General features: G+C 37.7%; 1 protein-coding gene across 1 annotated transcript in view; it reads left to right on the forward strand.

Moving 5' to 3' along the window:
• Positions 1-26,282, forward strand: part of Cftr (CF transmembrane conductance regulator) — a 139,911-nt gene that overhangs the window by 21,837 nt on the left and 91,792 nt on the right. Inside the window, exons 2-4 of the mRNA XM_075953676.1 lie at positions 1,687-1,797; positions 9,306-9,414; positions 20,408-20,623. Coding sequence (XP_075809791.1) covers positions 1,687-1,797; positions 9,306-9,414; positions 20,408-20,623 — 436 coding nt within the window. The remainder of the gene's footprint in view (positions 1-1,686; positions 1,798-9,305; positions 9,415-20,407; positions 20,624-26,282) is intronic.

The following is a 26,282-nucleotide window of genomic DNA, read 5'->3' on the forward strand; positions in this document are numbered from 1 at the left end:
AGTATGCTAATGATTGCAAAAGTCTTTGGCAAGTGCTAAATAGATTCTTTAAATAATTGGAAGTAAACTCTTTTTTTTGTTGTTGTTGTTGTTTTGTTTTTTCGAGGCAGGGTTTCTTTGTAGTTTTGGAGCCTATCCTGGAAACTAGCTCTTCTAGACCAGGCTGGCCTTGAACTCACAGAGATCTGCCTACTTCTGCCTCCCAAGTACTGGGATTAAAGGCGTGCGCCACCACTGCCAGCTCTTGTAGTAAATTATTGCTTTAAGTTTGTAAAGGGTAATTGCCTAAATCACATAACTATATCTCACATTGTTGTCTCAGTTTTATCACCTATACTAACTGCCACCTTTATTTCAACTTTCTGTCTGTGAGATACTGACTAGGGTAGTGAGTACCTACCTATGCCACTCCTCAGATGGTATCACCGTGGTTGTGGCCCTTCTTTTCCTGATACATTCGGTCTGCTTTCGTGTATATTTACTATCTTTTTTCCTGCAGAAAGAATGACCAGTGAATCACTAAGCTTAGTTATTACTACCCTTTGTTAAAGAAGGTTTTTGTTAAAATGCAAATTTGTAAGTTAAAGAGACACAAGGAACCAACACTCACTTACGGTCTTAGCAAGAAATGGCCAATTAAGTTACTTGGTTTTAAGGATGGGCCTAAATTCAGATGAGTCTCAAAGACAAACTACAGGAGGATTAAGGCATGGGACTGGTCCTAGTGAGCAAGTCAGAGACTAAAGTAGTATAAAGAAGAATATGGACCCTTAGATGGGAGGGATAAGGGTAATCATGAGGGCTCCCTGGAATATTATGCCCTGGAACAATATCAGAATGTTGACATTTGACATGGCATTTCTTTACAATCTCTTGAATGACTTTGATAGAATATTTTTTTTTGTTTCATGTTTTCTTGCTTCTCAAATACAACCTTTTTGATGGTTTAACATTCATCATTTTACATTATTACAGAACCTTAATGATAATAAATCTTAGAAATTTCTGGGGTACAAAAAGGATTAGGAGCGTGGGCTTGTTGGAAGAATTGTCACTAGTGGCAGACTATATATCAGATATATATAAAATTAGAATTTCTGATTTCTGTCCTTGTGGAGTTTATCTTGCCTTTTCCGTAGTAGTTAGAAGCAGCATGTTTGAGCAAACAGGGCTACTCTACTTTCCTCCATCAGTTTCCATCATAAATACTTACAGGGTAATGAGAAAAGAATTGATGATCTATACTTTCTAACAATGTTGTAGAGACAATCATATTTGCTAACTGCTATAAACTATTCACTGTCTATCTTTATACTCAGTTCTTTAATAGCTAACTCATTGCTAAATGTCCTAGGTTACACTGACAAAATTCAGAATATTTATTGTCTGTCTTATGTTCCTCAGTCTGTTTTCTTATCATGAAAGATTAAACTATATTAGGATCCTCATCTGTTAAAAAAGAAGCCTTAGGTCAGAGGTGCTGATGTTTATATGGGTATATCAAGTACGATATGAATATTATTGTTTTTGTGTAACTTCTTTTACTTCACTTTCATATATATATATATATATATATATATATATATATATATATACACTATATTTTCTGCATGACAGTTGGTACCAAAATCATGTCTGTAATGAAGACTTAATAACTGAATATCTGTCTGCCATCTTCTCTTTTAGCTGGACCACACCAATTTTGAGAAAAGGGTATAGACAGCGCTTGGAGTTATCAGACATATACCAAGCTCCTTCTTCTGATTCAGCTGACCATGTGTCTGAACAGCTAGAAAGGTATGATCTTATCCATGACTTTATTAGCAGAAGAAAGACATTCTTCATGTCTTTTTGAGAACAGAAAACTGGCATATTAGAAGTTTAATTTTAAAATGGCACATTTAAAATGAGAGCATCTTATACTGTTGCTGAATCTTGACCTACTCAAGTATTAAAACATGAATGAAAAATAATCATTTTCTTAAGAAACGGCTTCTTGTATTAAAATAAATGATGTATAGTCTGAGAATTTACTTATCTTTAAGAAACATGAAGGAATATTTGGAAAGACTAAAATAAAATCATTGTAAAGTAAATAATTTGTTTCTAAAATATTTGTAGCAATAGGGATGGAATTCAGGGCCTTGTCCTTGCTTGACAAGGACTCTAACAATAAGGTACATTCTTAACCTAGTGTGGGAGGTCCTTCTGTCTGTGTGTTGTTCTAATTGGTTAGTGAACAAAGAAACTGCCTTGGCCTCTTGATAGGGCAGAACTTAGGTAGATGGGGAGAACTGGACTGAATGCTGGCAGAAGGAAAGCAGGGAGAGAGCCACCATGGAGCTGCCACCAAAGTCAGACATGCCGAAATTTTGCTGGTAAGCCACTGCCAGGTGGCGATACACAGATTATTGGAGATGGGTTAAACTAAGATAAAAGAGTTAGCCAATAAGAAGCTAGAGCTAATGGGCCAAGCAGTGATTTAATAAATACAGTTTCTGTGTGATTATTTTGGGTCTAAGCTAGCTGGGCGGCCAGGAACCAACAAACAGACCTCCTCCAACATTAACCTGTCTTTTGAGACAAAATCTTGTTTCTTAGCCTAAGCCAGCCTTAATCTCACTACCCACCCAGGATGGCCTCAAAGCCATCTTCTTTTTGCCTCAGTGTCTCAAGTCCTGGTACTATAGGAATGTGCCAACATGACTGGCTTGCTTTCAAAATATTTTTAATTGAAAATGTTTATTATTATGGTGGCCTGAATGACAGTAACCCCCACTGGCTCATATATTTGATTACTTGGTCCCCAGTTGTTGAATCTTTTGGGGAAGGATTAGGAGATGTGACCTTTAAGGTTTCAAAGGCAGATGATATTCTAAAATTGCTCTCTCTGCCTCATGCATGCTTCTGATGATGTAAGCTCTCAGCTGCTCCAGCAGTGAGTTTGTCTGTCTGCTGCTACGCTCCCACCATGATGATCATGAACTTAATTCTCAAACTCTAAACCCCCAAGAATACTTTCTCTATAAGTAGCCTTGGTCATGATGCCTTGGCATAGCAGTATAAAACAATTATGTTAATCAAAACCTGTATGTTGGCTGAACATTCTAAAATACTGGTTTCTATTATAGGTGTATAAAGTAGAAGTAATTTAACTTTCTGATGTTAAAAAATATATTAGGATTCTTTAAGTGAAGTATGTATTTTTCTTTTTAGTTTTGTTTTTTTGTTGTTGTTGAGAATTTCATACTTTATGTTTTTGTCAAGTCCATCTCTTGTGCCCTTGTATCTGATTCCTGGCCTATCCTCTCTACCTCCTTTAGCTCCCAACTGCCATGTACTCTTTTAAAACTTACTGACTCCACTTAGTGAGGCCAGTATGTGGATGGGCATAAGAACATACACTGGTTCATTAGTGGCTTCTTCTTCCCTGAAGAAAAGTGACTCTCCACCAACAACCGGTAGCTCCCCAGGTAGGGGTGGGACTTCATGAGCCCCTCCCCCCATGCTGAGATTATCTGATTTGATCTTGTGCAGGTCTTGTACATGTAGTTGTAACTGCTTTGAGTTCATATGTGCAACCGTGCTGTCATAGCCAGCAAATACTGACAGCACAAACTATTTTGCTAGAGATGTCCAGTAACTGTGGCTCTTAAAATCAACCCACATCCACTTCCATGATGATCTCTGACCAGATTGGTGTCTCATTTAGAGCTGAGGACTCCACAGTCACTTAATCTCTATACTGATCAGTTGATCTCTAAATTACCTGCTGCCTCCTGCTTATTTTATGAGGGTTGAGATATCCACTAACGGTTATAAAGATAAGAATTTAGGCAGCAGGTTAATACTATGACCACTTAGCAGAATAATCGTTCAGCTTATTCTGAATAATCAGCAGAACAATTAGGTTCTCCCCTAGGACTATGATATAGCACAGTTAATGATAACAGACATAACTTGTATCTTGTAAAATACAGCTTCATTTAATCAGAAAGGGGTTGATTAACCCAATATCATTCATGTCATTATCCAATTCATGGGTATATATTTCCAAAGCTAGTCTTCATTGTAGATCACATGATTTACAAATTAGTATGACTGTTACATTTCTCCTCTAGTAGCATACATAGAACTTTCGGTACTATGATCACTAACCGGTAAGGATGAAGCTTCCATGTTGGTACCTCATTGATTCTTCCACATCTCATGACTCAAGTATGTGGTGACTTCAGCAGTAGAGTCTTAACCATCAAATTCTGGAAGCTAACCAAGAACTTTGACAATTTATCACCTCTAATGTTTGGGGGGAGGTCTATGAGAACCCAGTGACCAAAAACTAGCGATAGAACCAATACCTGGCACCGGTATTTTTATTTGCTAGCCTATGGCTTTAAGAAAGGCATTATCCCTCTGTTCAATGCCTCTTATTTATATGTATGTATATATTTTAGGAGACTTTTACAGTGATGTTTTTGCTTATGTATTTTGTGTTTCAATTTATTTTTTTTTTCAATTTCTGTGAAGTATTGCTCTGGGTCTTGATGATAATTTCATGCATTCTATAGACTGCTTTTGATACAATGGCCATTTTCATAATATCAGTTCTACCAATTAATAAGCATGGAAGATACCATCTTCTGTTATCTTCTTTTTTTGTTGATGTCTTAATTTTTCATTGTACAATTCACTTCTTTGGTTAGATTTATTCAAAAATTATTTTCGAGGCTGTTGTGAATGGAACGGTTTCCCTCATTTCTTTGTGAGCATGCCGTTTCTGTAGGAAGGCTGTTGATTATTTTTGTGTATTAATTTTGTATCCTGCTATTTTGCTGAACATGTTCATCACCTGTGGGAGTGTTCTGGTAGATTATTTGTGGTGTTTTATGGATAGAATCGTACAATTTAAAAATTAAGAATACTCTGACTTATCCCTTTCCTGCTTATATCCACTTTATCTACTACTTTTGCAGTAGACTATAGTGAACAGTAATATAGTGAACAGTAGTGGAAAGGGCGGGGTGGACAGCCTATCTTCCCAACTTTAGCAGAAATGCTTTGAGTTTTCTCCATTTACTTGTGAATATGGGCTTGTTGTATATTTCCCATATTATGTTGACATATGTCACTACTTGCAGGGTATCTTCATTTGTAGAACAGGAGTTGACCGTCCAGTAGGTACCAAACTTATTCATAAATTATCTTGTTTATTCAAAAATATTTGTAGCCGGGTGGTGGTGGCACATGCCTTTAATCCCAGCACTCGGGAGGCAGAGGCAGGCGGATCTCTGTGAGTTCGAGGCCAGCCTGGTCTACAAGAGCTAGTTCCAGGACAGGAACCAAAAAGCTATGGAGAAAACCTGTCTCGAACCCCCCCCCCCAAAAAAAAAAACCATTTGTGGGGCTGCTGCAGAAAATTTTGGGCAAAGTAGGTGGACTAAGGGACTAAGAAATGGTAACCAACTTCTCTGCTTACTGCACAAAGATGTGTTGTCTGGGCACATGGAGCAAAATCCCTGCAAACTGTAGTCAGGTCTTGTGTAGTTTGCTGGTGGTAAGCACTTGGAGTGTCACCTTGAAGATCTGAATGTGTGAATGTCATTAGACTTTACAGAAACCTTAGGGCAATAGCTACTGACTGTCAAAAAATTTAAACTTTTCATAATTTTTCATGATCCATCACATATCAAGCATAATTTCTCATCTTGACCACTCTGGAAGAAAACCATAATTATCTTCAGCCTACGGAAAAGCAACTCACAACTTAGAGATAATATAATTTGCCAACCACTGAATGATGAAGCTATACAATTCAGTTCTGGTGAATTTATCATAGTTCCCCTTTCTGAGTATTGGTTGGGACCATTGTGAGTGACAGAGGCCCAATCAACTAGGTTTATCAACTAAAAAGAGGACGTTTAATAGCTCATGAAACCTAAACTAGGTGAATGTCTAGGTAGAGAACTAGCCCAAGGAGTCAACGAGCCCTAGGGCACAGTTATCTTCTGTGGTGTGTGCCCTGTGCTGGCTTATTTTCTTAGACTAACGTCCTTCTCAGGTGGACCTCTCAGAGCTCTAGGCTTATACCTTTCTATGCCACAAAAATGATAACTCTTCCTTCTTTTCCCCACCCATCTTCTCCCTTCTTTCTTCTCCTCCCTCCTTCCCCCTTCCCTCCATCATTCCCCTCCCTCACCCCTTCCATCGTCACTCTAATTTTTCTTTTATTCCCAAATTTATAAAATACATCTGTTTTGTTTGAATTCAACCTCTTTGTCTCAGAACAGAGATACACATTCTAATAACAAATTCTATAATTTATAATTGTTGCTATAATTTTATATCTCTTCATCTTAGTTTTTGTTAGAAGTTTATTGAAACTACTCCTTTGCACCCTTGGGAAGTGGTCCAAGTTTTCAGTTTGTTGCTAGAAGTACCTTGACTCCTCTGATTCACTTTTGTGGCCATGAAATTGAATAATCTGTATCATTGTAGTATGAAAACCACACGCCCACTCTATGTTCCTTACCAACTTTTGAATTTCGTAAGTCTAGAGCTCTTTGCCCTCATTAAGCCTGTTTAACGTACTGCTGGATCAATACCATCTACTTTTGTTGCTAATTCCTCTTCGATAGCTACAAATTATTCAAATTTCACCAATTAAAACAACAGCTTTCATTTCTATCAATTCACCACATCCTCCCATTTCATAGCTGACAATTCTTTGGTGCTCTGGTCTTCACTTGTTTATCATCCATTTTTATTTCAGCTATTGAATTATAATTTCTATTTTGATTATGTTCCTAAAACTGCATTGATGATGGATTCCAGAGACTTCTTACTTACCAAATGTGACTTTTTTTTTGTACTTGTTACTTCACTGTTATTGGTATCTTTATCTTGAAACCATTGGCTTGGTTTATGGGCAATCCCTTTTCTGCATTTCCTAGATAGTTGATCACTAAGTTCTAATTGAAATATAAATGAGAATTTTTAATGAGCCCTGTTTCTTGCATGGAGAATGTGCTGTTGCTATACACTTATTTTTGTTCCCTATTTTGATTCACTAAGTATCACAGATAAACAGGCTTCATGTATGTGAATGAAGAGGACCATGGGTTGGCTTCTCTTTATGGATAGGCTGCCATTATAATGCAAGTTTCTCAGGGAAGTCATGGTGCATATATTGAGACTGACAAGCTTTTCATCAAAATCAGTTGTGTTTTCTTCCTCTAAAGTAATATCAAACCAGATTTAGTTATTACAACTTAATAATAGTAATAGCCATTGGTGGAATGGCCTTTAAGTATTCAGTTCTTCTGTGATTCATGGAATTTTTCCATCTCAGAACAATTTGAAAATTAAGATGAAGGCAACACTGAGACAGTTTTTATTCCATTTAAAAAATTAAAAAGTGCTTTTCTTAATAAACAGCAATGGCAACAACCTAAAACAACCAGCTGATGCTCTAGGAGTACTGAAAATAAAACTCAACTGTTACACTTCAGCTAGTTTGTCAATACTATTTAGTACCTATCTTGCTATAAAACATATTTTTATTCTGCTCTATTTTCAAAGACTTACAGACTATTAAATGATTTCAGTAGTTAGATGCTGAAGTTTAATGATGATATTTTCATGCTTTTTCTTTAAAAATCTAATGGAGATAGAGTCAGAGACTTACATTGGAGCACCAGAATGAGCTCCCAAGGTCCAAATGAGGAGCAGAAGGAGGGAGAACATGAGCAAGGAAGTCAGGACCACAAGGGGTGCACCCACCCACTGAGACAGTGGGGCTGATCTATTGGGAGCTCACCAAGGCCAGCTGGACTGGGACTGAATAAGCATGGGATAAAACCAGACTCTCTGAACATGGTGGACAATGAGGGCTGATGAGAAGCCAAGAACAATGGCACTGGGTTTTGATCCTACTTCATGTTCTGGCTTTTTGGGAGCCTAGCCACTTTGGATGCTCACCTTCCTAGACCTGGATGGAGCGGGGAGGACCTTGGACTTTCCACAGGACAGGGAACCCTGACTGCTCTTCAGACTGGAGAGGGAGAGGAGTGGGGGGAGAGGGAGAGGAGTGGGAGGAGGGGGAGGGAAATGGGAGGCTGGGAGGAGGCAGAAATTTTTTTTTCAATAAAAAAAAGAAAAAAATCCAAAATGATTTTTCTTTTATTAAATCATTAAAACATTCACCTGATGGTCCCCTTTCATTAGTATGTCAATTGGTGTAGTGATTGTTTAGGTCTGTTTTAGGCAACCAGATTGTTGAAGTATCATGGGCATAGCTTCCCTGTCATTTCTAGGTGACACAGCTGACAGTCCACTTTCTGGCATGTGGCTCTTAAAGTGCTCCGCCCCTTCTTCCATGAGCCACACCCCTAGATAAAGAACTAAAGGTAACTGAGAGAGACATGGTCCTTCCCAGAGGTGTGCTCCCTAATGGACTATCCCATACCAAGGGTCGTCCCTGAAATCATGTGCACAAGCAACACTGTAGGGATAAGTCCAGCCCCTTCGGGGGCGTGTTCGCCTCGGGCTAATGTTTACCTATAAATCTGGGGAGCATGCTCCCAGCCGCCCCTTCTGCTTTCCTGGTCTCCTCGGGAAAGGTGGTTCTGTAAGTCTATTTTCCCATTAAAGCTGTATATATTTTTACAATCTGTCTGCATTCATTTACGCCATTACACAACACTACAAGGACTCAGAAGGTTGCATTTATATGTTACAGTAATACATGTTACAATCAAAGACAAAGAGACATGGATTTGAGAAGGAATGAGGATGAGGGACAGAGGAGGCGTTGGAGGGAGGAAAGTAAAAGGTTAAAAAAATGTAAAACGAAAAAGTCTGCCTGATTTTTTTTAATTTGTGATTTTGTTTGAAAGTTGAATATTGTGAAATCTGTGACAGTTAAAAACATAGATAGCATGAGATCGAGGGAACTTAGAATATCTATTTTTGCATCTTATTCTGAGCACGAATGCATTCTAAGTGTGGTCTGTCATTTGTTCACCCTTGCCATCACTCTGAAGAAGCCCAGTACGTTTCCGTAACATACACAATTGGGTAGTCTCATGTAATGAAGCTCTGTAGAGTGATTACATGGAAGAGCATCAAATTCTGCCAGATATCTGACTGAGTAGCTGGCACTGGAGAGACTTCACAAGGTTTGATCCTGTCATCGTGTTGTGTTAATCTTGAACACATATACTTGTGGATGGAATCTTGAAAGGAACTACAGCAGCTCAGAGACTTGCAGCTGCAGCTCATTGATCCCACTTTCTTATTCTTTGCAGAGAATGGGACAGGGAACAAGCGTCAAAGAAGAATCCCAAGCTTATCAACGCCCTTCGGCGATGCTTTTTATGGAAATTCATCTTCTATGGAATCTTGTTATACCTAGGGGTAAGACTCTCATTGGTAAATTCAGTGCCATATATTATTGAGATATAGTAAGTAGTTGTGTGCTTATAGAATTATGAAAGGTTCTTTTAAGAATCCATTACAACTCTAAGTACAGATCACCTAAAATTAAGTGGAAACCCTTGAAATGCAGGCCTCAATTTACAGATCATAATTAAAATGGATCCAGAAAAGCAAATTACTTGTTTAAAATTTTTCTCTTTTATGAATACAGATTATAACATCTTAATAGTATATGAGACTACTGGCAACATTGCTTTTCTGTATTCAGAAAGAGAATATTAGAAGACAATGCCTTGACAAGAATAAGGCCCCGTTCAGTCAATTATGTGGAGGGATGTTTATGATATTTTGAAATTATATATATATGTATATGAACATATACATATACACATATATATTACACACACACATTGAAATGTTTCCCAGAAAGTAGTCAAACTTTTTAAATGAGACAGTGAGGTACACTTGAATGTATTTGTCAGCAGCCTATGTTGTCATCACCGTAAAGAGCAAAGCAAGCCTGGAAACCCGGGCTGACTTTGGGTATGTTCCCCAGATGATCTCCAAACTGAATTGGGTGTTGTTTTTTGCATCATCGGGACATCTCTTTGTTTTTTTTTAAATTTATTTATTTATTAAGGATTTCTGCCTCCTCCCCGCCACCGCCTCCCATTTCCCTCCCCCTCCCCCGATCAAGTCACCCTCCCTCATCTGCTTGAAGTGCAATCAGGGTTCCCTGACCTGTGGGAAGTCCAAGGACCACCCACCTCTATCCAGGTCTCCTAAGGTGAGCATCCAAACTGCCTAGGCTCCCCCAAAGCCAGTACTTGCAGTAGGATCAAAAACCCATTGCCATTGTTCTTGAGTTCCCATTCTTCCTCATTGTCCGCTATGTTCAGCTAGTCCAAATTTATCCCATGCTTTTTCAGACCCAGGCCAGCTGGCCTTGATGAGTTCCCGATAGAACATCCCCATTTTCTCAGTGTGTGGGTGCACCCCTCGCGGTCCTGAGTTCCTTCTCGTGCTTCGTCTCCTTCTGCTCCTGATTTGGACCTTGAGATTTCTGTCCAGTGCTCCAATGTGGGTCTCTGTCTCTGTCTCCTTTCATCGCCTGATGAAGGTTAATATTCAGGAGGATGCCTATGTGTTTGTCTTTGGATTCACCTTCTTATTTAGCTTCTCTAGGAACATGAATTTATAAGCTCAATGTCCTTTATTTATGGCTAGAAACCAAATATGAGTGAGTACATCCCATGTTCCTCTTTTTGGGTCTGGCTTACCTCACTCAGGATAGTGTTTTCTATTTCCATCCATTTGTATGCAAAATTCAAGAAGTCCTTGTTTTTTACTGCTGAGTAATACTCTAATATGTATATATTCCATACTTTCTTCATCCATTCTTCCATTGAAGGGCATCTAGGTTGTTTCCAGGTTCTGGCTATTACAAACAATGCTGCTATGAACATAGTTGAGCATATACTTTTGTTGTATGATAGGGCCTCTCTTGGGTATATTCCCAAGAGTGGTATTGCTGGATCCAGGGGTAGGTTGATTCCGAATTTCCGAGAAACTGAAACACTGCTTTCCAGAGTGGTTGCACAAGTTTGCATTCCCACCAGCAATGGGTGAGTGTACCTCTTTCTCCACAACCTCTCCAGCAAAGGCTATCATTGGTGTTTTTGATTTTAGCCATTCTGACAGGTGTAAGATGGTATCTTAAAGTTGTCTTGATTTGCATTTCCCTGATCGCTAAGGAAGTTGAGCATGACCTTAAGTGTCTTTTGGCCATTTGAAGTTCTTCTGTTGAGAATTCTCTGTTCAGCTCAGTGCCCCATTTTATAATTGGGTTGATTAGCCTTTTACGGTCTAGTTTCTTGATTTCTTTATATATTTTGGAGATCAGACCTTTGTCAGTTGTGGGGTTGGTGAAAATCTTCTCCCAGTAAGTGATTGCCTTTTTGTCTTAGTGACAGTGTCCTTTGCTTTACAGAAGCTTCTCAGTCTCAGGAGGTCCCATTTATTCAATGATGCCCTTAGTGTCTGTGCTGCTGGGGTTATACGTAGGAAGTGGTCTCCTGTGCCCATGTGCTGTAGAGTACTTCCCACTTTCTCTTCTGTCAGGTTCAGTGTGTTCAGACTGATATTGAGGTCTTTAATCCATTTGGACTTGAGTTTTGTGCATGGTGATAGATATGGATCTATTTTCATTCTTCTACAGATTGACATCCAGTTTTGCCAGCACAATTTGTTGAAGATGCTCTCTTTTTTCCATTGTATACTTTTAGCTCCTTTATCGAAATGAGGTGTTCATAGGTTTGTGGGTTAAAGTCAGGGTCTTCTATTCGATTCCATTGGTCGACTTCTCTGTTTTTATGCCAATACCAAGCTGTTTTCAATACTGTAGCTCTGTAATAGAGTTTGAAGTCAGGGATGGTAATGCCTCCAGAAGATCCTTTATTGTATAGGATTGTTTTGGCTATCCTGGGTTTTTTGCTTTTCCATATAAAGTTGATTATTGTCCTCTCCAGATCTGTGAAGAATTTTGATGGGATTTTGATGGGGATTGCATTGAATCTATAGATTGCTTTTGGTAGAATTGCCATTTTTACTATGTTGATCCTCCCAATCCAAGAGCAAGGGAGGTCCTTCCATTTTCTGGTGTCTTCTTCAATTTCTTTCTTCAAAGACTTATAGTTCTTGTCAAATAGATCTTTCACTTCCTTGGTCAGGTTTACCCCAAGATATTTTATGCTATTTGTGGCTATCATGAAAGGTGATGTTTCTCTGATTTCCCTCTCTGCTTCCTTATTCTTAGTGTATAGGAAGGCAACTGATTTTTTGGAGTTGATCTTGTATCCTGCCACATTACTAAAGGTGTTTATCAGCTGTAGGAGTTCTTTGGTAGAATTTTTGGGGTCATTTATGTATACTATCATATCATCTGCAAATAACGAAATCTTAACTTCTTCCTTTCCAATACGAATCCCCTTGATCTCCTTATGTTTTCTTATTGCTATTGCTAGAACTTCAAGCACTATATTGAAGAGGTATGGAGAGAGAGGACATCCTTGTCGTGTTCCTGATTTTAGTGGGATGGCTTTGATTTTGTTGGCTGCAATACTGATAGAAAAAAGCACTATAGAATTCACTTTCAACTGTGAAAGATTAAGAAAAAGGAAATAGCATCAGAAAGAACATTATTTCTATAACAGTGATGCAATTTTAAATCATATTAGTTATGGTACATCCCCATTGACTATGCACTTGCTTTTTCTGTATCTGACTCAGCAGCCAAATAAATAACATTGTCTTTAATAGTTAAGACTTCCAGTGCAGAAGAGCAATGGGCTATTGAAAACTTGAGTATGAGAGTCAATTGAGGATAATCTAGGGGTAATCTAAAGGAAGCTCAGTAGAGGGACTCAGTAAACATATCATTGACAGAATAGGATCACTAGAGAGCAGTTGTTGCTATAAGAATTCACAGGTGTTTTCTCTAAAGTGTTCCTGATGCCTTGTGTTCTTCCCTGCACAGAAGTAAATATTAGCTCAACTTAAATCATCCCAGAAAGTTAAAGGGCTTAAAGAATTCCTGGTACTCACAATGTCACAGTTCTTAAATTCTTCAGACTGTTATAAAGGAGGATCTGTCTCTTGTATTTAGACAAACACAAGCCTTTGAATCCAAGCCTCTTGCTACTGAAGGAAGGGTGTTTGGGGTAATTCTGAACATGCAGAGGCTCTGCCTTGGGTACTTTAACATTTATAGCTCCCTTCAATATGAATGCTCTTAGCAAATCTGGAGGACTGCTATCGAGGATTCATTTCTCATCTCTCCGTCCCATCCCATGAGCCCCAATATCTGGCTGTTTCTCTGACTAAAGCAGACACTTGCATTCTGAACACTCCATAAGCCTGATCTATCTCAAGTAATTATTGCTTCTCTGTGTAGAGCTCCTACCCCGTTTGTCTTTCCTAGATGCTGCAACCAGACACTGAGGTCCACAGCATCGCTTTTGAAAAGTAAGGAATTTTTACTCATCTTCAGAGTAACAAGTATCCACCTCCAAATAATTTGATAGTTCTCCCTTTATTTTCTATCAGAATATTTGCTTAATGAAAGGTAGGGTGAGCATTCCTTTAGCTAACGTGTACAAGTCTGTTTCTGTTCTTCATGTATTTGTAAATGTTGTTGTATGTCATTAGATGGTCTCTACATAATTAATAAATCCTCTAATTGAACTGTAATTTTTGAAGTAAATTACATGAAATGAAATTACAAGTTAGTGATATTTAAATTATATTGATATTATGGCTAGTGTGAAAGTAGTCCTTTGATATACAGTGGTGTAACTTCTAGCTAACTTCCATAGTTTACAAATATAGCTAGAAAATATGTAACTTAATTTTCTAGTATAACGATGGGAAAGTTAATACTTTGCCACCATTTGATATATATCATCTTTAAAATTTCTGAGTGAAAAAATATAGTTATTTTTACTAGTATAATTTTTATGCTTTTATATAGTCACTATGCATTTACTTTTCTTTTTATGTATGTAAATTGGCCCTTTTTTCTATTATTCTTAGTGTGTTTGTCTATTTGATACTAGAATATTCTCTCTAGACTTTATTAGCCTTATAACTTTATTCTCTTAATTTTTAATTAATTAAAAATTTGTTTAAAGAAAGCATCTTACTATGTAACCCTAGTTGTTCTGTCTTGTCTTAAATTATTTTTTTTTTTCACTTTTTGAGACAGGGTTTCTCCGTAGCTTTTGGTTCCTGTCTGGAACTAGCTCTTGTAGACCAGGCTGGCCTCGAACTCACAGAGATCCACCTGTCTCTGCCTCCCGAGTGCTGGGATTAAAGGCATGCGCCACCACTGCTTGGTTTATCTTAAATTATTTTATATTGGATATTTTCCTGGAGTTTCCAGATAAATCAGTATATTTTCTTTGTCTTGTGACATGTATAGTTTTATGGTTTAATATCCATTAACTTAAATGCTCACATTGTTTTTATTCTGCAGTGGTTTCAATTAGCATTTATTTCCAAATGGAATTTACAATAATTTTATATTTAATAAATTTTATTTAATGAAAATTTATTGATTAGATACACTTATTAGGTATTGTATGGACATTGGAACTCTTGTGGCAATGTAAATAGATAGCCCCTCTCCTGCTCCTAATTTGTTTATTTTTAAAATACACATAAATCTTATAAAATATATTAGGGGAAACATAATCTTTGCAATACTTAGTTTTCCTTAGTTCAGTTAGTTTTTAGTGTACTTAATAGTCTCTCTAGTCAATCACATTCTGTATTAATGATGGTGCTTTTTGTTTTATTTATAATATTCATAGCAATCATTTTTCTTACATAGTTACCTTAGAAGTTTCATTAAGATGTTAAGTGGCCATAATAGCCAGTATTCTTTTGTTTTCCTGACTGCAGAGGCTATGGCACCAGTTCCTGACTGTGAAGGAGCCTCTTTCTATGGTTAACCAGGAGTGTTTATATCCAGCTTTGTTGGAACTTTTCCCAGACACAATACTGTTTTTAAATGAGTTTCTCTGTTGTCACTGTGATACTTCTGGGTTGTTCAGCATGATACTGGTATTCTGTTAGTTGATTTCTCAGTATCACCGGCCCTAATATTCTAAAGGTAAAGCTATATAAAACATGCTTAAAACAGGTGAATGATATTACTTAGTGGCTGCACAAAATATAACAAAGTTCTCTGAAACCCCACATGCTAGACAAACACTCTACCCCTGAACTAACCCCCAGCTCCACAACTTGTAGTTTTTTAAAATGGTTTTATATAAAGATGCCTTGAGATACTTCCATGTAATTTAGCTGCAAACCTCAGTTTGCCTTTCTGTTTCTGTCTGAACTTTCCTTTATAATCTGAATGTCCACTCAGTGCAGACTTTCCTATCTCTAGAAACATCTGACTTTGTCAGGTACAGTGGAAGTGGTTTAAGGATATGTATTCACCTCGTGACTTTGAGCTCTGGCCTTGAAAATGTTATGATAGCCCAGGTATATCCACCATGAAATGCGTTCAAACTTCCCCTGGGAGGCTACTCTGAGACCTAAAATTATTCCCATATGAGTGCAGTCTCTTTAGCTATTTTTACACGTTCACTTACCCAGATGACAGATGGTCTTTGGTTGGAAGGAAGTGTGTGCAGACTGGCCTGGATTTCATAATCTTCCTTTTTCAGCCTCCCAAGATAGGATTATGGTCAGGTGTCAAAACTCCGGACCCCAGATGGTCTTCTGAACTCACATTGTTTAAATCTATACCTCTCTGAGCACTGTGTATGTGTGTATAAAGAAATGAACCAGTACAATTACCTAAGGTATTCTTTAGCCTCTTCACAGTATTCTTATACTCAGCTCATACTTTCAGGGATGATGTTATAGGAGGGAACCTTCTGAATTACCAGAGTTTGCCAATGAAGAGAACTGTCCAAACAATAGAAATGACCGAGGGTATACAGAGAGTAGATACACTGGGCTAAGAATAGTTAAAGAGGTTATGAACTTAAGAGGAAGTCAGGGTAGGCATGGATGGAGTTTGAAGGGAGGGAGGGAGTTGTAAAAGTGATACATACAGTATATTTGTGTATAAGATTCTCAAAAGTTAGTGTAAAAAAGGAGTTTGAGTCTTATGATCCTGAGTTTACTGTCCATATTGTCTTAAACATTGCTATTAAGTTTCTTCTACTTCCTAAGGTAAATTCTACCTTCTATAAAAATTTTTAAATATTTAACTGGATATGATACTACCTAAAATAGCTTTACATTATTTTCCAATGGATGCAATTCTGTTTGGGTTTATTGTTTCATGAGGTGGAAATGAGGGCACTTGTGCTTCTGAAAGTAGTCCAAGCAACAGAGGACACTCAGCTTTCAGGTACCAGCGGTGGTTTGTGAGAAGGCCTGCACTTTATAGAGTAAGCTGGGTATCAATTACCATTGTGGGTGTTCTCCCACATTTAAAAAGCATGTCAGGTGGACCTATGAATGGTTCCATTGTAAATATTAGAGAACATGATACAGAAAAGAGGTTAGGAAAAGCAGTGACAGAGAGAGGCTGGAAGTGCTGGTTTTGTCCCTGAGAGGTAACAGCACTGTGTGGTAGCGAGGGTTATGCTGCGACCTACATATGATCCTGTCTTTGGAAATTTCCTGTGAAGAAGCAAACTGAATATCTGCTTTTCCAGAGGAATACTACCGGTGTCTTTGTGGGGTGACCTGTTGTTCAAAAGATGAGTATGTCCTCTTAGTTGACGCAAGTTGAAATCTAACACAGTAGTAGTAATATGTAGAATGGGCGTTCCATTTACAGTAATACAAGTTATAACTTTTTATTGTATATAATGTATTTATAATACAATATAACTATTATATGTTATATTTTGTGCAATATGATATTTAATATAGTCTCTAACTTGTCTCTTGGTTTTTCTCACTTTACAAAACTGTCAAGATCATAATATCCAAGTATAAAAACAACACATTTGTCACTATGCAGGCATAGACAACCCAATATAGTCATAAGAAGGCTTGCTAGATAGCATTTAGAGCAAATGAGGTAACTATATGATATGTATAAGAAAAATGTAAAAAAAAATGCTTTTAGGTAAAAAGAAACCACTATGAGGACATTTATATGACATTTAAAAGTCACATCTAGGCCCTACCACCCTGAATGTGCCTGTTTAATCTCTAGTTTAATTCTACATCTAAATATGCTAAATATGTTTGCCATGTAATAAAAATATGAAGCATATGTAAGAAGTATTTTGTATACTTTGCTTTTTAAAAATCAAGTTTTAATCACTAGATCACACAAACTATTAGTATGTTTTAACTAGGTAGAAGGTTAAAATTTTTCTTTTTCATCCCTGCCTTTTGATTTTCTATAATTCAAATCCATTTAAAATATGGACACGTGAAAGGAAATGATATATCATCTTTGTGATTATTTTAGAAGCTTTTTTAAAGGTTTCAACCTTCTCTTATTTTAGAGCTTTGATTTATACCTATATAAATGAGATGAAGCACTGTATATAAAGTCAGAATGAGCAGTAGCTATTGTCGATTGTAATTTCCTTTGGGGAGGAAAGTGATATAGAGAGCGTGGTCATCTTTTGGGAATGATGAGACAGGTTGTATTGGCACTTGAGATTTGGAAAGTCCATTGTAGATAACAATGAAAAGCAAATTAAGGGTAAGAGCAAAAAATGCTGAACAGTGATGGGGTAGGTCAGTCAGACTTAGAGATAACCAATTAGGATCACATCTGTCTTAATCTTCTTGTGGGATTTAGCCCTAAATTTCTGTTTCACTTATAAGTAAGTCATTATAAGAAAAAATTGGGAGATAATGTCTTCCTAATTTGAAGGCTGCTTAGCAAAATGGATAAGATTTAGAGTTCTTGGGTTCAAACCTGACCGTGTACATTTGGAAGGGATGGTTAACTGGATAAACTGCCTGGCTGGCAGTCAGTTGAAGACTACTGAAAAGTTGATGAGTTTGTTGGATCTGGCCCAAGGTAGTGTCCTAGTATATGCCTTACTGAAGCCACTATTCATTCAGGTTTTAGCGAACACCTCACAAAACTTGTCTCGATGTGACTTTTGCTGTAAACTAGTAACCAAATCTTTTTTTTTTAATTTTAAATTCCAACCACGGTTCTACCTCTACCCACTCCCATGCCCCCTGCTCCCCTCCAGCCCACCCCCTATCCACTTCTCCCAATGGGTAAGGGCCGCCATGGGGAGTCTCACATTAAGTTGGGACAGGACCAAGCCCCTTCCCGCTGCATTAAGGCTGAGCATGGCATTCCAGCATAGGGAATGGGCTCCAACAAGCTAGCTCAGGCACCAGGGATAGATCCTGCTCCTACTTCCAGAGGCCTTTCAGATAGTCCAAGCTTCATCACTGTCTCCCACATATGGACAGCCTTGTTTGGTCCCGCAGAGGCTCCACAGATGTCAGTCTAGAGTTCATGAGTTTTTACAAGCTTGTTTCAGCTGTCTCTGTAGATTTCTCCATCATGTTCTTGACCTCCCTTGTGCCTATATTCCCTCCTCCCTCTTTTCGATTGGTCTCGGAGCTTGGCCTAATGCTTGGTTGTGGATCTTTACATCTGGTTCCATCAGTTACTGAATGAAGGGTCTATAATCATGGTTGGTGTATTCACCAATCTGATGAAGGCCAGTTCAGGCACCTTCTCCACTACTGCTAGGAGTCTTAACTGGAGTCATCCTTATGGATTCTTGGGAATTTCCCTACCACCAGGTTGCTCCCTAACCCCATAGTGGCTTTCTCTACCAAGATCTCTTTTTCATTGCTCTCCCACTTCATCCCTCTTCCCCCTCTACCATCATGTTCTCTCATGTGCTCATCCACTGTCCCCTTCCCTTTACCACCCACTCTCACCCCCAGTTTACCCAGGAGATCTCAACTAATTCCCCTTCCCAGGGCGATACATGTGTCCCTGTTAGGGTCTTCCTTGTCCTGATCTAGTTTCTCTGGAGCTGTGCTTTGTAGTCTGTTTATCCTCTGCTTTACATTAATATCCACTTAGGAGTGAGTACATACCGTATTTGTCTTCCTGAGTCTGGGTTACCTCACTGAGGTTGGTTTTTTCTAGTCCCACCCATTTGCCTGCAAATTTCATGATGTCATTGTTTTTTTAAAGCTTAATAATACTCCATTGTGTAAATGTACCGTATTTTCTTTATCCATTATTCAGTTGAGAAGCATCTAGGTTGTTTCCACGTTCTGGCTATTACAAATAATGCTGCTATGAACATTGTTGGGCAAGTGTCCTTCTGGTATGATTGATTACCCTTTGGGAATATACCCAAGAGTGATATCTCTGGGCCTTGAGATAAATTGATTCTCAATTTTCTGAGAAACTGCCATACTGATTTCCAAAGTAGCTGTACAAGTTTGCATTCCTACCAACAATGAAGGAGTGTTCCCCTGATTCCATGTAAGTTGCCCTCAGTATTTTTGATCATAGCCATTCTGACAGGTATAAGATAGTATCTCAGAGTCATTTTGATATGCATTTCCCTGTTGATTAATTATGTTGAGCAATATGTTAAATGTCTTTCAGACATAGAAAATTCTTCTGCTGAGAATTCTGTTTAGCTCTGTACCCCATTTTTTAATTGGGTTATTTTGTATTTTGATGTCTAGTTTCTTGAGTTCTTTATATATTTTGGAGATCAGCCTTCTATCAGATGTGGGGTTGGTGAAGATCTTTTTTTCATTCTGTAGGCTGTCATTTTGTCTTATTTACTGTGTCCTTTGCCTTACAGAAGGTTTTCAGCTTCAGGAAGTCCCATTTATTGATTGTTACTGTCAGTTTCTGTGCTACTGGTGTTATATTTAGGAAGTGTTCTTTTGTGCCAGTGTGTTCAAGGCTACTTTCCACATTCTTCTCTTCTATCAGGTTCAATGTAACTGAATTCATATTGAGTTCCTTGATCCACTTGGACTTGAGTTTTGTGCATGGCAATAGATATAAATCTATTTGCAATCTTCTATATGTTGGTATCCAGTTATGCAATCACCATTTGTTAAAGATTCTTTCCTCTTTCCATTGTACTGTTTTGGCTTCTTTGTCAAAAATCAGGTGATCATAGGTGTGTGGATTAATGTCTGGGTCTTAGATTTGATTCCATTGGTCCAAATGTCTATTTTTAGTCAATACCAAGCTGTTTTTATTACTATAGCTCTATAGTAGAGTTTGAAGTAATAACCAAATCTTATTTTAGAATTTACACAAGTTAAAGACAACATCAATTTCATAGATGACTTAACCCTTTCTATAAAGCCATTTCAAATCCTCTGTAAAGAAAAATATTTTATAATGAGATTGTGAAGGTATTTCAAGACAAGGAAATGAAATTTAATCTGTTTTCTTCTTCTGCAGGAAGTCACCAAGGCCGTCCAGCCCCTCTTGCTAGGAAGAATCATAGCTTCCTATGATCCAGATAACAAGACGGAGCGCTCCATTGCCATTTACTTAGGCATAGGCTTGTGCCTTCTCTTCATTATCAGAACATTGCTTCTTCATCCAGCCATTTTTGGTCTTCATCGCATTGGAATGAAGATGAGAATAGCTATGTTTAGCTTGATTTATAAGAAGGTAATACTTTTGGGGGGAGTGTTTTTTATTGATTTTGCTTTGTTATTTCAATGTTGGGGATTGAACTCAGGGCTTCCTGTATGACAGCAAGTTCTTTGCTGGGTTTGTCACCCTGCACAGTCTCAGGTATTCTACATGGCGTATCTTCGATGCCCTGAATTAGATTGTGAGCTCTAAAAATTTAGGATAAGTATGAAAATAGATCTCAATTTTGCCTGTCTGTGAAATAAATGGCAGGAATAAGTACTGTTTTATTTATCCTTAGTAATTCAATTTACCTCAGTAAACAGTTAAGTGCCTTTTATAACTTAACAATATCACAGATGCCCTTTTTTAAGAGAAGGATTTAAGTGGTTTTTCTTTGGGAGTTTTTGTTGTTTCTCGAATTACTGCAGGGCTTCACACACAATAGACAAGTGCTATAGCAGTGAGCTAAATCACCATCAATTTTTTAATCCGCTCTTTTTTCAGTTAAAATGACAAATGTCAGTATGAAAGTCATTTATAAAATATCATCTTGTGGTAAAATGCTATCTGTCTTTATATTTGTTAATAATAATTCAGTCTGTTATTGTCATGGTTAACCTAAGCATAGGTGGTGACTGTCTCACAGTGGTAACTTGCATCTACTGTCTTACTTTGATTTGGATTTTTGTCACCCAGCAATTCCTCTGACTATAAAGGTTTTGAAATACCAATGCATTGAAATCATAACTTATTTCTCTTTTCTACATGTGTTAGCTAGACAAGAGCCTACATACTCTAGGAATGATTTAAATCAATTCAAATGAACATTTAGCTACCTAAATGTGGTCTAAATTTCTAACAAAATTCAAAGTTATTTCAATGGCTTGTGCTTTCTCCAATCTGTGTATGTGCTTTCCCCTACCAAGTATTCAAAGACTTATATATTGGTGGCATCATTTATATCTTCCCTTTTTCTTTGCTGTTTTCTTTTTTCAATGACAAACTTTATATACTTGGCTTATAAGGGCTATGGATCTGAAATTGACCTCTAACAAGTAATCCATAACACCATTATAGTACACACTCAAGGCCAACAGTGTAATAAAATCTTGATAGCCATACTTTATTGTTCAAAAAGGGCTTTTATGGAGGCCGAGAAGAACAAAAGGGAGTCAGAAGTTTAATTTAATCTCTTAAACTACAATCTCATCAAATCCTAATTCCCAGGAAATCATGATAAATCAACAAAACTTTTTAGAGATCACGTGTAATGTACAATCAACAGAACTTGCTATCATAGAATATTCAATTTACTTTAATAAATAACCTGTTAAGAAGTAATGACTTTATATTGTAATGCTGATAACTAAGGATATATATATGTATATTTATATATGTTATACTAATAAATGAATTAAATGTGATCTAATTTTATTTACCCACAAATCTCTACTGCAGGTACTGTTATTTTTATTTTTTATTCTTTTAATGAATATAAAACCTATAACTAAATGAAGAACTATATTAAAAACTACTTCAAATTTTTAGAATAGGCAAATTACAATCTTTGACGTGAAATTGTTTTCAGGCATTAGTAAAAACAAAAGTGTGGAAATATATTTTACTGAGGCAAAGGAGATGGGAAGTAAAATAAGGAGTATGGTTAGTTTGTGACCAAGTCCTCATTTAATAGTTAACACACACACACACACACACACACACACACACACACACACACACACACACGCTTTTTAGAAATACCAATGAAGAGTTTGAAGCTCTTCCATGTGCATTTCCATTTCAACATCAGCTACCTGTGAGGCTGATGATTTAGTTTATCTTGCATTCCTGTGTTGGCTCATGCCGGAGTGTGAGTGCATCTGCATGTTGCTCTTGGTTGGTCCTAATTGCGCTTTGTCTTTGCTCTCTTCATGTTTCATATCCTTCCCCATATTCATCCTGTTTCAGGCCCATGGCATATATGATCCTTCCTAAAGTATTTTAAATTATATAGTACAGAAAGTCGCTCCCTTTAAAATTTGGAAACTATAATACATTTTACTGAAAATAATGAATATAAACACAAACTTGTCCATGAATATGAAAATTACCAAAATAACAATAAACATTTACCATGTGTATATTATGCATGCGGCTTCATGTTTTACCCTGTGTATAACTTTTCCTGATGCCAAAACTTTCTCTAAGACACATATAACACCTGTTATTTACCTCAGTGAGTTCTCCCTCCCCTCCTATTACTCTAGTAATATTTTGTGATTAACTACCATGACACTTTTTGTGTTGGCCTGTCTAAAATTTATCCATTGTTTTATTTCTGTCTCTGTATAGTCATTCATATTTTACTAATCCAAAGTCTGAGCCCACTATACTTTCTGCCTTCCTTAACACACATATATTTATAGAAATTATATATATTTTCATATATAATATATTTATAAATATATATATTTCTAGGTTGCTCCCAGACAAGAAGTATTTCTTAATAAATATTAATTTCCAATGCATTCAGGACAATGGTTTGAATCTATTAAATGCTCAACAACTATATGATGAGATGAAACAATAAATGTGTCAAAGTTTTGCTGCCAAAGCCATCTAACAACAAATAACCTATTAAATTTTACAAAGGATTATTCTCTTTTATTAATAATGAAATCATTTAATAATGTTAAATCATTAATGCATAGGTCAGCAAATAAATGTTTCTAATTAATGATCTTTTATGATCTATTTTCTTTGTAAAATTTGATGACTTTGGCCAGGTGGTGGTGGCGCACACCTTTAATCCTAGCCCTCAGGAGGCAGAGGCAGGCGGATCTCTGTGAGTTCAAGGCCAGCCTGGTCTACAAGTGCTATTTCAGGATATGCTCCAGAGCTACAGAGAAACCCTGTCTCAAAAAACAAAACAAAATATAATAAAACAAAATTGATGACTTTGTTTTGTAAACATAAATATATTGATTCATACCTTGAGGGAGGGGAGCATAGAAAAATGTAGAGCTCAATAAAAATCAATAAAAAATATTGATTCAGTTACTCATAATATACTTTTATTTTTTTTAATTTTTTTAATTAATTTATTTATTAAGGATTTCTGCCTCCTCCCCACCACCACCTCTCATTTTCCTCCCCCTCCCCTGATCAAGTCCCTCTCCCTCATCAGCTCGAAGAGCAGTCAGGGTTCTCTGACCTGTGGGAAGTCCAAGGACCAACCACCTCCTTCCAGGTCTAGTAAGGTGAGCATCCAAACTACCTAGGCTCCCACAAAGCCAGTACGTGCAGTTGGATCAAAAACCCATTGCCATTGTTCTTGAGTTCTCAGTAGTCCTCATTGTCCGCTATGTTCAGCAAGTCCGGTTTTATCCCATGCTTTTTCAGAGCCAGGCCAGCTGGCCTTGGTGAATTCCCGATAGAACATCCCCATTGTCTCAGTGTGTGGGTGCACCCCTCGCGGTCCTGAGTTCCTTGCTCGTGCTCCCTCTCCTTCTGCTCCTGATTTGGACCTTGAGATTTCTGTCCGGTGCTCCAATGTGGGTCTCTGTCTCTGTCTCCTTTCATCACCCGATGAAGGTTAATATTCAGGAGGATGCCTATATGTTTGTCTTTGGATTCACCTTCTTATTTAGCTTCTCTAGGATCACGAATTATAAGCTCAATGCCATTTATTTATGGCTAGAAACCAAATATGAGTGAGTACATCCCATGTTCCTCTTTTTGGGTCTGGCTTACCTCACTCAGGATAGTGTTTTCTATTTCCATCCATTTGTACGCAAAATTCAAGAAGTCCTTGTGTTTTACTGCTGAGTAATACTCTAATGTGTATATATTCCATACTTTCTTCATCCATTCTTCCATTGAAGGGCATCTAGGTTTTATTGACTTTGACAGATCCACAGAGTTGGTGAAATAATTTATGAGAAAATTAGGACCAGATTTCACTATCTTAGATTTTATCTTTTATTCATAATTTTATACATTTTTATTATTTTACATTTTCTTATACATATAATTAAGTTCAGTCATCTTTATCCTCATTTTCTCTATCATCCCCTGCCCTTTTCAACTGGAACTCATCTCAGCAAGTACCTTCCTACTTCCATGTCTTTGTGTGTGGTCCATTGAGTTTAATAAGAGCATAGTGGGAGATTATTTAGTGGAGCAGGAAAAGCTTATATGTTTGACATATAAATATGACACCAGTGACAGGATAATATGACACTCCTCCCTAACAAGCATGAGACTGCCTCCATCCATCCTGATATGTTTCATCCTGTGCAGACAGCCTCAGCTATAAAGAGTTCATGAGCGCGACTGATAAGTCCTATGAAAACACTCCTTCCTACTGTCTACCTTTCCTAAACTCAACTCATACATTCTCTGTGCCCCCTCTTCTGCCGTGTTCTCTGAGTTACGGGGCAGGGTTGTGAGTGATTCAGCCATCTCATACACGGTCCAACATTCCTCCATCACTTATTTCCCACATTGGGGTCAGTCGTAGGTTTCTGCAGTCACCAGTATCCACTGTCGTAAGAAACTTTTCTGAGTACAATCCCTAATCTATGGTATGAAGAGAAGTAGTAAGAAGGTAGCTTGATAATATGAGCATCGAGTAGAACATCAGCTAACTGGCTGCCACCTGTAGCCAGAGACCTTCTAAAGCGGAGACTTTTAGCCAGGGTTACAGAACCAAGCATAAGCTCCCTGCTGTGGAGCGAGTTACCCCCATAAGAAGCATGCTATCGCTGCACCACAGGGCACATTTTACCAAAGATACATGGTTACTGTAGCTTATTAGAGTCCCAGTCTTCCCTCGCAGTTTGTGTCCTGTACACCTCTGGCATTATTAAAGCCAGCCAGTAGGGAGGAAGCTTGCAGCTCAGCTCCATGTCTTGTGACAGTGGTATGTATACAGTATTTTCAGCAGCAGAGTCTTACCATCAAATTCTGGAGGGTAACCAACAGCATGGCTAGAAGCCTCCTTGGTCAGTCACTCATAGGCAGCTGTCCCATACCCAGCACTGGAACTTTGATTATTGGTGGCTTTTGAGAGAAGCATCATCCAGGAAGGGGAGACCTCTATTTAAACTTTTTAAGGATCTTTTTGTGTGTTTGTTTGCTTGCTTGCTTGGTTTAAAACTTCATTCTTAGTCACTGGTGGCGCACATCTGTTATTTTAGCACTCAGGAGGCAGAGGCAAATGGACCTCTGAGTTCAAAGCCAGCCTGGTCCACAGAGCAAGTTCCAGGACAGCCAGGGCTACACAGATAAACCTTTTCTCAAAAGACCAAAACAAAACAAAACAAAAGCTCTTTTATTCTTAGACCTGTACAATAGTGATACTCAGACTATAAATTTAAACTCATACACACACACACATATTTATATGTATACATGTGCAGCTATTATTAATTTCTCAAGGCATGACATACAATACAGGCAAGACAAGCAAGCCTTAATAATAATGTTTACAAGTCTCTATATTAAATCATCCTGATAATTGCTATTTGGGAACACACTCCATTATCACATGGAGTTATCAGATGTGTTTGCTTGCATTATGTTTGACAGAGACAGATCATGAGTAAATTAGTCTCTGCCAGTGTATTTTTATGCTTATTAGATTGTATTATTGCAAACAGTATCCTCACCTGACAGTCCCATGTGGAAC

The sequence above is a fragment of the Microtus pennsylvanicus genome, chromosome 19, assembly GCF_037038515.1.
Source record: "Microtus pennsylvanicus isolate mMicPen1 chromosome 19, mMicPen1.hap1, whole genome shotgun sequence".
In the NCBI taxonomy this organism is placed as follows: Eukaryota; Metazoa; Chordata; class Mammalia; order Rodentia; family Cricetidae; genus Microtus; species Microtus pennsylvanicus.